The 15,279-nt window shown below is 42.6% G+C and overlaps 1 protein-coding gene across 6 annotated transcripts in view; it reads left to right on the top strand.

Moving 5' to 3' along the window:
* Nucleotides 1-15,279, top strand: part of CFAP61 (cilia and flagella associated protein 61) — a 303,360-nt gene that overhangs the window by 192,414 nt on the left and 95,667 nt on the right. For all 6 annotated transcript variants that reach the window (XM_017945056.2, XM_017945053.2, XM_017945054.2 and 3 more), the window contains 2 exons: nt 563-661; nt 6,028-6,196. In XM_017945056.2, coding sequence (XP_017800545.1) covers nt 563-661; nt 6,028-6,196 — 268 coding nt within the window. The remainder of the gene's footprint in view (nt 1-562; nt 662-6,027; nt 6,197-15,279) is intronic.

Here is a 15,279-nt window from a genome sequence, read left to right as displayed (position 1 = left end):
ACGTGGGAATTATGATGAGATTTGAGTGGGGACACAGAGTCAAACTATACCAATGGTCTTTGCAAATTACTTGCTTCAGTTCCACCTAAAAAAACCAGGGATAATAGTATTACTGACCTGACTGGATTGCTGTAAGGACTACATGGCGTAATGCGCCATGCAAAACACTTGACTGGAAGCAGTCATCAGGGTTGAGCTGCAATTGTTATGCTTCCAAGCAGTTTATTATTCATAGAAGTAGTCTAAAATTTAAACTTTATACTAAATTTACCTCTCTCCCAATTTGTTTTATTTAGTTTTACTTTGAAAAGCACATTTTAAAAACCTGTCTCATTACTAATGTGTAGCTTTTTGGAAGATTCTACAGTTAGCAGCTCCAGCGCCATCTTCCTCTTTTCCTTGAAATGGTTGGTTCTATTTGAAGGTTCATGCAAAGAATTAGTAGCTCCAAAAACAATTCAACAGTTGGATGACACGAAATATAAAGTTAAATTGAATTATGATAAACGTTTGCTAAATTGCACTTAACTGCTTATTCTTTTTCATTTTTCTTTTTCTTTAGCTCTCACTTGAAGTTTAATAATCTTACCCTGATTTCAACTCATGGACTCCCAGGAAAAAAACTTCTGGACACTGAACAAAGGAAATTTTTAGCCAGCGAGTATGAATTTTATTTGCTTTTTCATTCTGAGGCCTAAATGTTCTACTCTTTGTGCAGTCTACTTAATGCTAAATAGTAGATTTCAGATTGGAAAAGGAGAAGTGGTGGGGCTTTTCTCCTGGAGTTCAGGCATCACTTAGGAGATACAAGTACCAGTGTGTTCACAAGCAAGTGGCCAAGACTGGCAGGCCAGGGCCACCAGTTTGTATCTGTGGGAAGACATCTGCCCTGTTCCAAACAATTGGGGTGGAGCCTACGGACCCAGCCAGCCCTGCCTTTGGGCTCTAAGTGACACTATGGGGCAGTGGAGGTTGGTGACTACATTTACATCTGACAGGGCACCTCACTGGGATATGGATCCCACAGCTACCCTGGCCATTTGTACTCAGCAGCTGATCAGGCAAAGAACTTCCATGCCAGTCTGGGTGAGCTTTATCGTCTTCATCCCAATAGAATCACTATTTGACAACATCTGTTCTGGAAAATACCATGTCTTTATCACACAGCTTTCATTCATTTTAATTTCCTGTAGCAAAACATGGGTAGAAGAAATATTAGTTTCTCTGCCTCTAGAAACAAGCTCCTAATTTTTCCAATAAGGAGGAAGGAAATTGTTCCCTCCCAGGGGATTCATTTTAGATTCCATGATGAAGGGACCCTCTTTCCTCTGTGAAAAAGAGTTGTTTTGCCCTCAAACAGTGAGAAAAAAACCACAACTTCCTTGCCAGCAGAACCGGGTTCATTTCCACTTAATAATTTTATCAGACTATAGATTTTTTCTTGAAGGATGTCATTATGGTACAAAAAAGGGCATGGGTTTGAGCCAGGAGGATGTGGATTCAGATCCTGCCTCTGCCACCAAGGACCTGGGCAAGGAATTTCATTTCTCTGAGCTTTGCTTTTTTTGACCATGAGCCGTACATGAGAAGCCAAGCTTGCTGGATTTTTTATTAAAATTAACATAACACCAACTTCTGGCCAAGAACACATTCCCTCCATTTCCCTCTTTCTAAATTACATGATTCCCAGGAAATGCTGGTTTTATTGGCAGCTGTCTTAAGAGGAACTTAATTCCATCAGCGTAGTGAAAGTTTCCCTCAATCCCATGTTGGGTGTGTGTCAGGAGGAAACAGCTACTGAGGGGGCTTTCTGCAGGTGTGACACTGCACAGGCAGACTGAGTGGGTGGAAGCCCCCGGTGTCCCTGCTGCTATCCCTGCCTCCACATTCTCAGCACAGCAGCCAGAGCAAGGCTGCAGAAAGCTGGCTCAGATCACATCGCCTCCTCACAGCCCAGAACGGCACTATCCAATATGGTGGCCACTAGCCGCGTGTATTTAAATTTAAATTATTAAAATTAAATGAGGTGAAAAGTCGGTGCCTCAGCTACATTAGCCGCATGTCGCCAGTGGCTACCATATTGGGCAGAACAGATAAGAACATTTTCATCATCGCAGAACGTGCTGTGCTGCTCCAGCCTAAACTCTGTCTCCATCTACTTAATTATCCAGCCTCACCTTTTATCATTTTTGCCCTTTTTCTCCCCATTTGAGCCACACCAGCCTCCTCGATGTTCCTCAGATGCAACAGGCAAGTCCCCACCTTGAGGTCTCTGCTTTTCTCTCTTAAATGTCACCTTTTCTATGGGGTCTATCCTGACCGCCCCATCCATTTGCAGCCAACACCCCAACACACTCCAGTCCCTCATACTCTGCTCTGTTTTTTTCTTCCTACTTAAATCCTCCTAAATATTGTATTATTTGCCTTCTGAAATAATGTTTATATTCAGAATCCATCAACTATAATATAAACTGCACAAGGGCAGAAATTTTTGCCTTTTTATTCATTGATTCATTGATGTATACTCAATACCTGGGACAGTCCTTGGCACACAGCAGATGCCCAGTAAATAACGTGGAACAGAGGAAAGTTACCTCCAGAAATACCTGCAAAACTCCTCTCAAGCAAGTGTTAGGGACTAAATAATACAGCCAGAGCCCTTTGCATGGGTAACTGTATGTCATCATATTTCTTAGAAACCACATATTTCAGTAAGATTGAACCATAAATAGGAGATGCCTTTCAAATGGTCCTCATAACCCCGATAAAGGAAATTATCTCTGATCATGGGGTTTCAAACGGAAAGGTGCAAATGACATTCATAAATTTAGTAATTTAAATCCCTGATTACAAATACTAATTTTGAACTTGTTAACCAGTGTTTTAATTTATTATTGTTAAAATTTTTCAACCATTTCTGTCTTCTTTCCCACCCCCCACGTCCAGCCTCTTGTGGAGGTGCTAATGGCATGTCTGTGATGGAGCCGAAAGGAAGGCGGTGGGAGAGGAGGAATAGGAAGCACGAGAAATCCACTAATTGGACAATCAGCACTGATTAATTTGAAGTTAATTGTGATAGTCCTTTTTCTAGGAGTGTCACAATTAATCTTTTATGAGAATTTCTAAGGTTCTTTCCAGCTTGGAAGAGTCATGACTCCATGAGGTGCAGGTTTCCACTGACTCATCTGTGGCCCCCAGAGCTTGCTTCTAATTGCACACCTGGAGCTTTGGACTAAGCTTTTGACCATAAGGTTGGGGGCACTATAACCTAGAGCAAGCTGCTACTCATGTATGCGCTTTCCAGAAATTTCCCCATTCTCCATTTTTGCTTTCTTTCCTCCTCCCTATTATCTGTCTTCGGAACTTTCTATGAAGACAATCTTTCACATTAGTTTTGAGTCACGGTCGAGCTCACTTGAGAAACGTGAAGTTTCACCGATGTGCCTTCTTTGGTGCCTTCTCTCTTTTTGAGCGAAGCCTAGTGGAGGTATTTCTCTTACCACCAAGCCATGAGTCAGGCCCTGCTATGTTAGAATATTAAAGCTTATTCATTCTACTTAAAACATAATTTTGGAAAAATATCACTTACAGTCTTCAATATATGGTTTCACTCACCTGGTGACGAAATTAAGGAAGATCCAGAATGGATAGTAATATCCAGAATGGGTAGCAATCACTTACACAATGATATTTTAAACTAAGAAATGGCCAGGTAATCCCAGCACTTTGGGAGGCCAAGGTGAGAAGATTGCTTGCACCCAAGAGTTGAAGACCAGCCTGGGCAACATAGGGAGAGTCCCATTTCTACAAAAAATCTAAAGTTAGCCAGGCATGGTAGCTTGCACCTATGGTCCCAGCTGCTCAAGAGTCTGAGGTAGGAGGATAGCTTGGGCCCAGGAGGTCAAGGCTACAGTAAGCCATGATTGTACCACTGTGCTCTAGGCTGGGTGACAGAGTGAGATCTTGTCTCAAATAAGTAAATAAAATCATTCAGTGTAGTAACATATTGTAAGAGCAATCACCCCACATTCTTCAACACTTCCTTTTGTAAAGGACTTAGTAAAGCTTCCTAAAAATCAGTGGTCCCCAATGCCATTCCCACTGGACAGAGCTTCACATTTTAACTCTCAAATATGCATTCTGACGTGATCAATGCTACTGTCCTACTGTCATTAAAAATATGATTGTCTTCACCTTCCACAAATTTCCCCTGAGAGCCTTTATCTTTGGGCACAGCCTCATAAAACGAATCCCTGTGCACTAACTGTATTTAACTTTTCCTCATCGTGACTGGCTTACAGCAGGGATCTGGAGCAGGTAAGAACAGTCTTTCATGGGTCTCTCACAAATGTGGGAAGCCATGACATTTCCTGTATTCCTATAAAGCTAGCAAAATGGTTTTTACAAGAGAATTTCCTCTCACTATCCATTATTTTCCTGTGATAGGCCAGTCCCTGATTTTCTTTTCTTATTAAGAAGAAATTTTCTTGTTTTTAAGTTGTTTCACAGAGCTCTTTCACAGGTCCTGTAACAAGGTCTAATATGTCCCCATGACTAGAATTCTCTTTGTGTGGTAAGACCAGGCTTATGTGCAGATCAAAAAGAAGAAATATTCTGTCATTACCGCTTCAGAATCTTGTTTGCCTCCAAAGAGAGTAAAGAGGGTTCTGTCTCATTAATATTATTTAGAATAATACTCTTCACATATGCATCCCGCCTAACAAAGCAGCCTGTCTTACATTCTCACAGTCACTCCTTATAGCGGTCAGCGGTGGAGGCATGTAGGGAGAGCTCATTCTCCTGTGTTAAGAGGTGAGGTAACTGAAGATAGCAGGCGGACACAGAGTCCAGGCTTGTCAGCAACACAGACCATGGCAGGGTTCTTTTTGAAGAGGACTGTGCTACCAAGCACAGAAGTGGCGTGTGCCTCTAGTCCCAGCTACTCAGGAGGCTGAGGCAGGAGGATCACTTGAGTCCAGGAGTTTGAGACCAGCTTGGGCAACATAGCGAGATCCTGTCTCTAAAAATAAATAAATAAATGGATGAATAAATACAAATTTTAATGTTTTTATATTGAGAAAAAAGGAAGAAAAGAATCATACAGCCTAAATTAAAAGAAGCACTTAATGTCCTATTACCTTAGACTCTCAGTATTCAGAGCAGAATCACTAAAAGGTGGTTTACCTGAGGTCAATCCTTTCAGAAAATTCTGGAAACAACCCTCGCAAAACTCTTTAAATAAACCCAAAGCCACAAGAAACTCACTCTTATCATATTACGTGAAAGCACTCAAACTCTGCAGCAGAGCCCAGAAAATGAAAGCCATGCAGCCACAGCACCCTGAAGCCACGGCATGAATGGCCGTCTGGGGCCTGCTGGCGGTGGAAGTCTCCATTCCTGGAAAATCACCTCTGCCCTGAAGAGTGAATCCCAAGGTCTCCAGGGAGTGTACTTGCTGCGAACGCAACTCCCTAATTGCTATATTCTTTAAGTAAAATGGATTTTGTTGTTTTGGCAGGAAGCCATACGCTAATTCTCAGAATGAGTCATTACTGAAAAGTATTAGCGAATAGGAAGGGTTCTCGGTATTCAAGGATTCTGACCCCTGGCTTTGGGAATCCTCAACAATGTCACTTTCTTCCTTCTCGTTCCCTTTGAGGCTGTGGCCAAGACACCAATTTAACAACTAAAGTAAATTTGCAACCACTATGAAATAGAAGCAGAAGAAAGGTATAATATGAGTGATTTCACACACACACACACACACACACACACACACACACACACACACCTCCCACCCAGTTGCGGGCTGACCTAAGCCAGGTGGAACAATTTAGCTTTAATGGGACGATGTCAATTTGTGACTAAGTGTTTCATAACGAAAAATCTCCTAGTATCAGTCCTGGTAAACTCACAGCAAGAGCACAGACTCAGCCCACTAGGGGACTTGAACCAGCTCACCAGATGTCTAATTAATGCCCGCTGTCAGCTGCTCAAATGTCACTTATGGAGCTTCTCTCTTTGCAGCCACTGTTTTAATGATAAAGATTATGCGCTGATGTCACTGTGCTCCTGGGTTAATGTCGTGGTGGGCAGAATGACCGGCATAGACCGAGCAGCCAAGCACGTTGTGCTTTCCACAGGCGAGATCGTGCTCTATGACCACCTCATCCTCTGCACCGGGCAGCAGTACCAGGTAAGGCCGGGAACAGGGGGTGCAAGCCGTGTGTCTGGAGAGCTCCATGAGAGCCATTCATATGTTTACTGGGGCACACGCTCTCTGGGTAAAGAGCATCCCTCTGCCTGGACAGCTGCTGCTCTAAATTCATAAAAGCACCCTTCAGGGCCGCACACATAACCAGAATTATGTCCGCAAACCCTCCCAGAAACCCATTCCAAGAAAAACATTCTGCTCAAGGATAAAAATCACAGCAAGTTGGAGAAATGTCATTCTTTAAGCTGTTGTCCAAAAGTCTAACACGTACTGCTCGCCCTAGCAGAATCCAGACGCAACCAGGCATGCATTTGTGGTAAATTAATTTATGCCTCAAGAGGCTAACATTTGGCTGTGGCAATGGGCTCTCGCGAAAGTATTGCAAACACGTGCACCTTCTGTCAACCCTTATTTTATTTTGTCTCTCGGTTATGAAAATAGGAAATCTGATTGATTGGTTTCCCAGTGTCCATGCTTTCCTTTCAGTTAAACTCTCCAGCCACATTTGAGTAAAGCATTGCGGGATACACCGAAGCTGTTCAGTGTCTCAGGGCAGCAGATTTTAATATTCCACTTTGTAGTACGCATAAGTGTTTCATGTAGTCTACAGCAGTAAGGTATTTCTCCAGTGACAAGAGGCTTACTCTGTAACTCAAGGATGAGGTCCTCGACCAAGCTTGCGAAACCCACGGTCCATGGGCCCAAGGTGGCTTTCAATGTGGCTCAACACAAATTTGTAAACTTTCTTAAAACCTTATGACTTTTTTTTTGCAGTTTATTTTCTTCAGCTCATCAGCTGTCTTTAGTGTTGGTGCATTTTATATGTGATCCACGATGATTCTTCTTCTTTCAGTGTGGCTCAGGGAAGCCAAAAGATTGGACACCCCATTTAGACCATCTTGTGAACGGTTGTGGATTCGATGCGGGCCTGTGTATGACAGATTTCCTTGACATCGCCAAGTGCAGAGGAGGCAGCGCATGAAGGAGACAGGGTCTCCACCCGGGGATTGTCACAGAATGTGCTCAGCAGCTCTGAGCATCACTTGCCCTGTATTTTCTGCCTTGGCTGCACGTTGAGATGACCGGGGTGCTTTGAAAACACATCCATGCCTAGGCTCCGCCCCCAGAGGTTGTTTTAATTATTCTAGGGTGGGGCCCAGTCGTCAGTATTTTTTTAGTGCCCCACATGCTCCTAAGCTAAAGCTGAGAACCACAAGCTTGCACTTTCTTGACTAAGAATTCCTCATCTACACCTTAGAATAGCACCTCTCAAACTGTGCTCTGCACATGAATCCCCTGTGCTTCTTAAAATGCACATTAGGAGCAGGAGGTCATGGAATGGGGAGCCTGAGATGCTACATTTTCTTTTCTTTTCTCTTCCTTCCTTCCTTTTTCCCTTCCTTCCTTCCTTCTTTCCTGTACTTTTAATTCCATTTATTGTTTGATGAGTCTATTCCTGTGCCATAAGTTTCCATTTCTTCAGTTTCTTCTGGGCTATCTTTTTCTTCTGTGCAGCCTCTTCTGGTTTAGGAACAATCTGTTCCTTTCAATAAGCTTCATCTCATTGTGGCAGGCAGAGCTCACACATGGATTAACCTGACCCTGAGCTCTGTGAGTGTGGCCGCACATCTTGGGTACTTTATTCACCTGGCTATGCTCAATGACCAGAGAATCTACATGTAAATCCTTATGTTCAGCATGGCTCTCTGCATTTTTAAGCATGTGCAGCAAACATTCAGCACTCTTTTTGGTCCACTGACCTTGTGTCCAGTCCCACTGTTTGGCCTGGACACGCCTACCAACTCCACCCTTGTAATGTCAGAATGGTACACATTGTCTCTATAAAGTGACATCTTTCAGATACTGAAAGATTTCTGTCTGGTTTAATGTTTTAACAAGTAAGAGGAACACTTAAATATCAAAACGAAGTATCCGTGCAGTAAATATTTGTCCTTTAACCATAAAAATATGGTATGCTCTTTATATATGCATACCCTGATGACCTAGGCAGTTTCACAAGTGTTCAGTGGACACAAAGATTTGAACCTCTCGATTTGCCTGAGGTTCACATTTTCACAGATTGTGAGACCACTTAGGGGAACAGGAAGATGCTACATTTCTAACAAGCTCCCAGGTGAGGCCAATGCTGCTGGTGAATGAACAACCCTTTGAGTAGCTTGGATCAGCCTCTAAAGAATCTCTCTCCTCTCCTCCGCACCCCTCCCATCCCTCCGCTCCCCTCCCGTCCCCTCTCCTCTCCTCTCCCCTTCCTTCCTCTCCTCTCCATTCCTCTCCCCTTCACTCCCTTCCCCTTTCTTCCCCTCCCCTCCTCTCCTCTGCTCTCTTCTTGATTCTCAAAGGGTATAAAAGGATATTTTTATGGTTAAAGGATAAATATTTACTGCAGGGATACTTCGTTTTGATATTTAAGTGTTCCTCTTACTTGTTAAAACATTAAACCAGACAGAAATACCATGCACCCCCTTAGCTTGTCTCCCTGTCACCTGCCTGCCAGGTTCCAGCTGCTGCTGTGACTGCGTACTTTGGAAACTGAGTGGAAGACCCAGCCAGCTGCCCAGAGCCTCGGGCATCTGCCCATGTGTGCCCAGCTGCCCCTGCAGCTTTAGTCTGTGGCACATTAAGCTCTTGCCCTTTTTACAACGGAAAAAAAAATGAAATGAAGAAGTGATAAAGAGAGTTCCAATTTAATTTTTCCAGAAGGACATAAAATCAAAGTACATAGAGTGATACAGAAAGGGCAGCTGAATTCACTGGGGAGCTTTTCTCCCCCTTTCCCCATTCTCTTCAACTCTCTCCTGGTTTTGTCCCAATTTTGTGATTTTCTAAAAAACAAATTAAAATAATGAAAACAGAGCTTAAACCCAAAGCAAGAAGACAAACTTTATAAAATGTAATTATAAACCGCAGCTTCTAACCAGACCTTTTAAATGGCACACCTCACTCTAAATTGTTGTATAATGTTTTAATATTCAAATACACATCACTATTTTTTATTACAAAAATCCATGCACAAGGTAAAATACTACATTGCACTGTAGGGCTGAGCATAAGGAGAGCTGGTCTCTCTCCCAGCCCACTCTTCCTCCCAGCTCTTTCCAAAGGCAACCAGCTTGAAGCATTTCTTTTCTCAGTTTTTCAGTGGCTATCCGCATAACTCCAAATACAGTAATATGTTTATAGAATGTTTTTCCTTGCTCTGTCAACTTCAGACATTATCTACAACCTCTCCATTTTCAAAGATGGAGATTTAGCTGGCTCACTTTCTGGACTCTGTAACTCCTTCTCCACCCCTCCAATCCATGTTGATCATTTTTGTTGGCAAACACACTCTGGTTTTGAAAACCCCTCTGAGATCACAGGGCCACTCTCCATGACTCATGGACAGTCATGGAGTAGCAGAGATGCCTGCCCCGGGCCTGGATTTGAGGAACCTCATAAATAGGAAGAACAAAAATGTACCAACTCAAAATCAAATGAGTTTGGTGCTGAGCATGAGAAGACTGTGGCACGGACTGTTTATGAGTCGGGGGTCACTAGCAGCTGGCAGGTAGGGCAGGTACTTCCAAGCAAGCAAGAAGAAGAGCTGGGACTGCAGTATACAGTGAGCTTGATGTGGGTTGGCAATGTGACATTGTCTCCAAAGGGATTAATCGTGTCTTAGACTGGGTCAGTAATAGTGTGGCATCCAGAATGATGCAGCCCAGGTGAGAGCCTTCTACACACAGCGGGGAGGAATCCACACCAGTACTGTACCTCCCAGTAAGAGACCTGAGAAAGACACTCCCCCATGTCATTTGACATCACCTACTATAAAGAGATCTCATTTTGAGAATGATTACAGGGGAAAATAAAAGCATGCAGTCAAAGAAAACTGGCTGTTTTAAAAATGGCTGCAAATTCTTTGATGCCTCTTCCATCTAAGAGGTCTATGTCTCCTCTCCTTGAATCTGGGCAGCCTTGTGACTGCCTCGGCCAATAAACTAGAAAGGATATGACATGGTGTGACTTCTGAGGCCAAGTCACAGAGGCCATACACTGCCTCCTGGATTGTGGCAGCAGTCACTCCTGGAGTCCTGAGGTGCCACGTGAGAAGTTCTGATGCCCTGGGGTTGCCATGCTGGAGACGCCGTAGGTGAGCTCTCTGCCTCACAGTCTCCGCTGATCCCAGCCTTTCGGCCAGCCTTGCGAACAGGCATGTGAGTGAAACAATCGCAGATCCTCCAGATCACTCCATCCACCAGCTGAAAGTTGCCAAGTGACTCCTGTCCACAGCGCACAGAATAAAAGAATTGCTCATGAAAATGCTATCCAAATTTCTGACCAACAAAATCATGGAAAGTTAAGTAGTTGTTGTTTAAGCTACTAAGTTTTGGTGTGAGTTTGTTGAACAGCAAAGGACAACTAGAATAAAAAGATAACACAATAAGAGAAAGAGAACAATACAATATTTGGAAAAATCAGAGGAAGAACATATTTTTGAAAATGTTAAAAAATTCAGGCCCCCCCCACACACACACACACATTGCAGGTAACTATCATCCTCTACACAATTTGATCACCTGGCCTCTGAAATGGGAGCTGAAGCCATTGAAAGAGCAGAGGCAAAGCTGAGAAGGCCACAGATGAGAAGGGAGATGGGTGAATAAGAAAGAATTAAAATGAAATCCCCATCAGAGACAGAACTGCTGCTAAACAGTGATGCTGAAGACAGAGCACTCCTGGACGGCAGAAGCCGAGGACAAAGGGATATGCTTGGTTCAGGAGAAAACAGGGTCTGATAGGCATGGAGGCAGCATAGAAATAATTGGTTTTCCTGAAGAGGAGACTCAAAGAAAAGGAATAGAGACAATAATTAAAGATATTCTAGAAGAAAGCTTCTTTTTACCTGAAAAACATATTGTCCAGCTGACCACATTCTAGGCAAAACCATAGAAAAATGTTCTCAGTTATGTTCTGACAGAATTTCAATTCTTTCTTAGTCACCCATCTCCCTTTTTGTCTAACCCTGTGGCCTTCTTAGCTCAGCCTCTGCTCTTCTGATGCTTCAGCTGCCATTTCAGAGGCTGGGTGATCAAACTGCATTGGGGATGATAAATAGTTTCTCATAGAATGGCAGAAAAAAGTTGAACAAACTTCAAAAGAAAAATAACAGATTACAACCTTTCCCCCTAAAAAAGAACAAAAATAAAAGATACCAAAAATTTTATCTCCAGCGTTAAATAGCAAAAGAAAATGAAACTAACCTCACAGAATTTTGATGAAAAGTGGTGATTCAGTAATTATACGCCCACCTAAATCTCTCATATTTGAAAATAGCAGATAGCCATTCTTTTATATACAAGGCCTCAGAAAAAATTATCTTCCCTGTTCTTTGCTTAATGTGCACTCAAAATAATTGAGATAGAAAAGAAAATTTAGAACTTCAGTGAGGTGTGGTGGCTCACATCTATAATCCCAGCACTTTGAGAGGCCGAGACGGGTGGATCACTTGAGGTCAGGAGTTCAAGACCAGCCTGGCCAACATGGTGAAACCCCCTCTCTACTAAAAATACAAAAATTAGCCCGGTGTAGTGGCGAGGTCCTGTAATCCCAGCTACTTGGGACACTGAGGCAAGAGAATCACTTGAACCAGGAGGTGGGGGTTGCAGTGAGCCGAGATTGTGCCATTGCATTCCAGCCTGGGCAACAAAGCAAGACTCTGTCTCCAAAAAAAGAAAATTTAGAATTTCATAATCGTATAAAAGGACAGGTGGCAAGCACCACAAACAATTTATAAATGTAATCTAAATAATTGTTGTAAATCTGAGAATAGATGCAAAATAGAAAAATGACTCTTAAGTTAAATTAATCTAATAAAGACCAAGAAGTTGTTGACAATTGGGAGGGAGGTAGCAAGGGAGGAATATGCATTGTCTTAAGTGGAGAAACCCAAAAGTACTATTTCAGTGTGACTCTTATATTTAGAAGAAATAAGATTAAAGAATCCTTTGAAACAGCATGAAGAAATTCACCTTCCCAACACTGCAGAAGATAAAAGGGAGAAAACAAAGGAAAACAGACACAATGGTTAAAAGTGAAGGTGTAAACCAGAATGACATGAGGAGAAAATAGTGGTGAATGTTATGGGTGGATTAGGGTTAGGGCTTCAAACCACCCTGTTACAAGAACCAAGACTCTGTTTTTACACTTAATTCAAAATATAAGAGAAATACCCAATCAAAGGGCAACAAAAGTTTAAAAATAAGATGGTTCAAAGTGCACCAGCAAAAGACTGTCAGGCAAATTTCACACAGCTATTAGAAACAGCAATAATATTAGTGCCCAAGAAAGGAAATTGGAGAAAGAAAAGCATTAAACCTGACCAAGGGTAAAATCCATGATGAGAATATAGAGGTCATGAACTGGTTACCTGCTGAACATGGTTGTATCAGAGGATGTGCCACAAAAACAGAAGTGCACTTGCAATATGACCTTCGTTCCTTGGAGTCCCATTGAAGAAAGGAAGGAACAAGCTGAAGCACAGCGAGGGATAGGCTCCGTCACTCCAGATGTGCAGCCAGAGGGGTGAAGATTCAGGGTGTGCAGGATGGCAAGCCAGTCCTCAAATACTTGAAGAATTTTCATACGGAAACCAAATTCAGTCTTGTACATGATGACTCTAGGAAACAGATCTAGGTCCTGAAAAAGTGATGGGAATGCAGTGTTTATTCATCCCAAGGAACAACTTTCACTCAAAGTCTACTCCAAAGAAAACGGTCAGCCCTAGGAGACAGGAGCCTGCTGCTAGGGAGCCTCAAAGCAGTTGAGCACCTGACTGCCGTTGAATGTTTACCATGAGACAGACACGTGGTAACGGATGGAACTCTCACATACCCTGAGGTCACTGCCATTTGCATCCCCGTGTTGTAGTTGAGAGAACCGAGGTGCCATGCCGTGAAGCTTAGGTAGTTTGCCCAAGGTCGGTTACTACAGAGGTGGTAGACTAGGGTCCAAACTCAGGTGGTCTGGCCCTGGATCAAGCACTGTCTCTGTTTCCTTCTCTTTCCCTCTCTTTTCCCTTTCTTGTTGTTTCCCTTTATCTCTCATTGATATGGTGCAAGGCTTATACTTGACGGCTTTTAAAAGTCATTACCACAGAGATTCTAGAGCTTAGTATTTATAGCTACAGTCAAATAAGCAGTTCAAAAAGAAAAAGGTTATTTCTTTCTCTCATTAAAAATATCTGTAGAAAAGCAACCCAGGCCCGGTAAGGTGGCTCCCTGATGTCATCAGGAACCCAGGCCCTTCCATCTTTTTTTTTTTTTTTTTTTTGACAAGTTCTGACTCCTGTCGCCCAGGCTGGAGTGCAGTGGTGCAATCACAGCCCACTGCAACCTTGACCTCCCAGGCTCAGGTAATTCTCCTACTTCAGCCTCCCAAATAGCTGGGACTATACAGGTGCATGCCACCAAACCCAGCTAATTTTTTTTTTTTTTTTTTTTGTATTTTTAGTAGAGATGAGATCTCCCATGTTTCCCAGGCTGGTCTCAAACTCTTAGGCTCAAGGGATCCGCCTGCCTCAGCCTCCCAAAGTGCTGGGACTACAGGTGTGAGTCACCATGCCTGGCCCTCTTTCTATTTTTAATGTGTGTTTTCCATTCTCAGCATCTCAAGATGGCTGCTGTGGTTCCAGTCATTCCATTTTCAAGAGGCACGAAAGAGGAAGGACTAGAGCATGATGACTTCTCTCATTACCTCATCCAAGGACTCCTGCTTGTATCTCCTGACCACCTCTTAGGTCATGAGTTGGGAAATGCAGTTTTTCAGCTGAGCATATTTCCCAAGAGTCTGTTACTAAGAAAGGAAGACAGAATATTGGGTTAGGCAGCCAGCAGTCCTAGCCACCGTGAATTATTGCTGAGTGACAGTGGCATGTGCAATGGCAAATCAGTGTGGTTGAAAAGTTATCTGCTGCTCTCCATTCAAATTTAGTGGCACTTTAGTCAGTGGCAGAGACCCTCAGTTTGGATAGCCAGTCCTCGTGGCACTTCATTAAAGATAACCAAGCCCTTATATCAAAGACTGTTCTCTCCTTTGCCTCTTTTTCCTTTTCAGGGCTGGTGACCTCTCTTGTCCAACAGGAGTGTATGGGTGTAAGAAAATTCTGCTAGCTTCTTCTAAATGTCTGCCTACAAACTCCTCTTAGTGTTGAAATCTGCTATTCAATGAAAGAAAACAGTATGTGATGAACCATTCAGAAAGGAAGCTTCTTTTTACTTTTCAGGGCTGGATAGCTCTGTGGCCCCACAGGCACACATGGAAGAAGGAAATTTCTTGTACTGGCTTCTTAATGTCTCCATACAAATTATTTTTCTGCTAAAAGCTTCCATTCAATGCAAGAACACAGTAAATGATGAACTGGTCACAAAGCAAGCTTCTTTTTCCATAGATTGTTTTCTAATTCACTGAGTTCTTCTAAACTCTGTGCAGACAAATTTGTGTGGCTTTGGAATTTATAATCCTAGCTTCAGTTCTGCCTGCTTTGTGAAAATGCCATAATCCCGTTAGGTTTTCTTTAATTGCTCTTATTCTTTATAGTAGAGAAGTACGCGAAACAACTCTACACATTTAAGTGCACACAAGAATTATGTGGATTGTCAGAATGCAATTACATTTCAAGATCGTAGTGAGCTAATTTTCCATTCGGACCTTATTCTTTTTTCTCCTCTTCCTTTTTTGTTTATGCCTAGACACCCGCTACTTGAAACTTTTAGAAATGAAGGGCTCTCAATTTGTTCTTTAGCGCTGCCACTTTCTGCCAAGGCTTTTTCAATTGTTAAATCATGACTTACTAAACTGATGTAATGTTACCCACATTTTATTTTCTTTTATGCTACAATGCTCCTTGTAGTTCCAGTGAGGTTTCAAAACCTGAAGCACAGTGTTCAGTATTGTGCATGTCAAACCTTTCACCAAAGCCTTCAGTGGGCTGCTTTATAATAACTATGAATATAATGCTATCAACATTTTAGTGGGGTATTACTAAACGAGCTATATTACTAATA

The sequence above is a fragment of the Papio anubis genome, chromosome 16 (genome assembly GCF_008728515.1).
Source record: "Papio anubis isolate 15944 chromosome 16, Panubis1.0, whole genome shotgun sequence".
Lineage (NCBI taxonomy): Eukaryota > Metazoa > Chordata > Mammalia > Primates > Cercopithecidae > Papio > Papio anubis.
The sequence above is the reverse complement of the archived record's forward strand: the minus strand, read 5'-3'. Positions and strand labels throughout refer to the sequence as shown.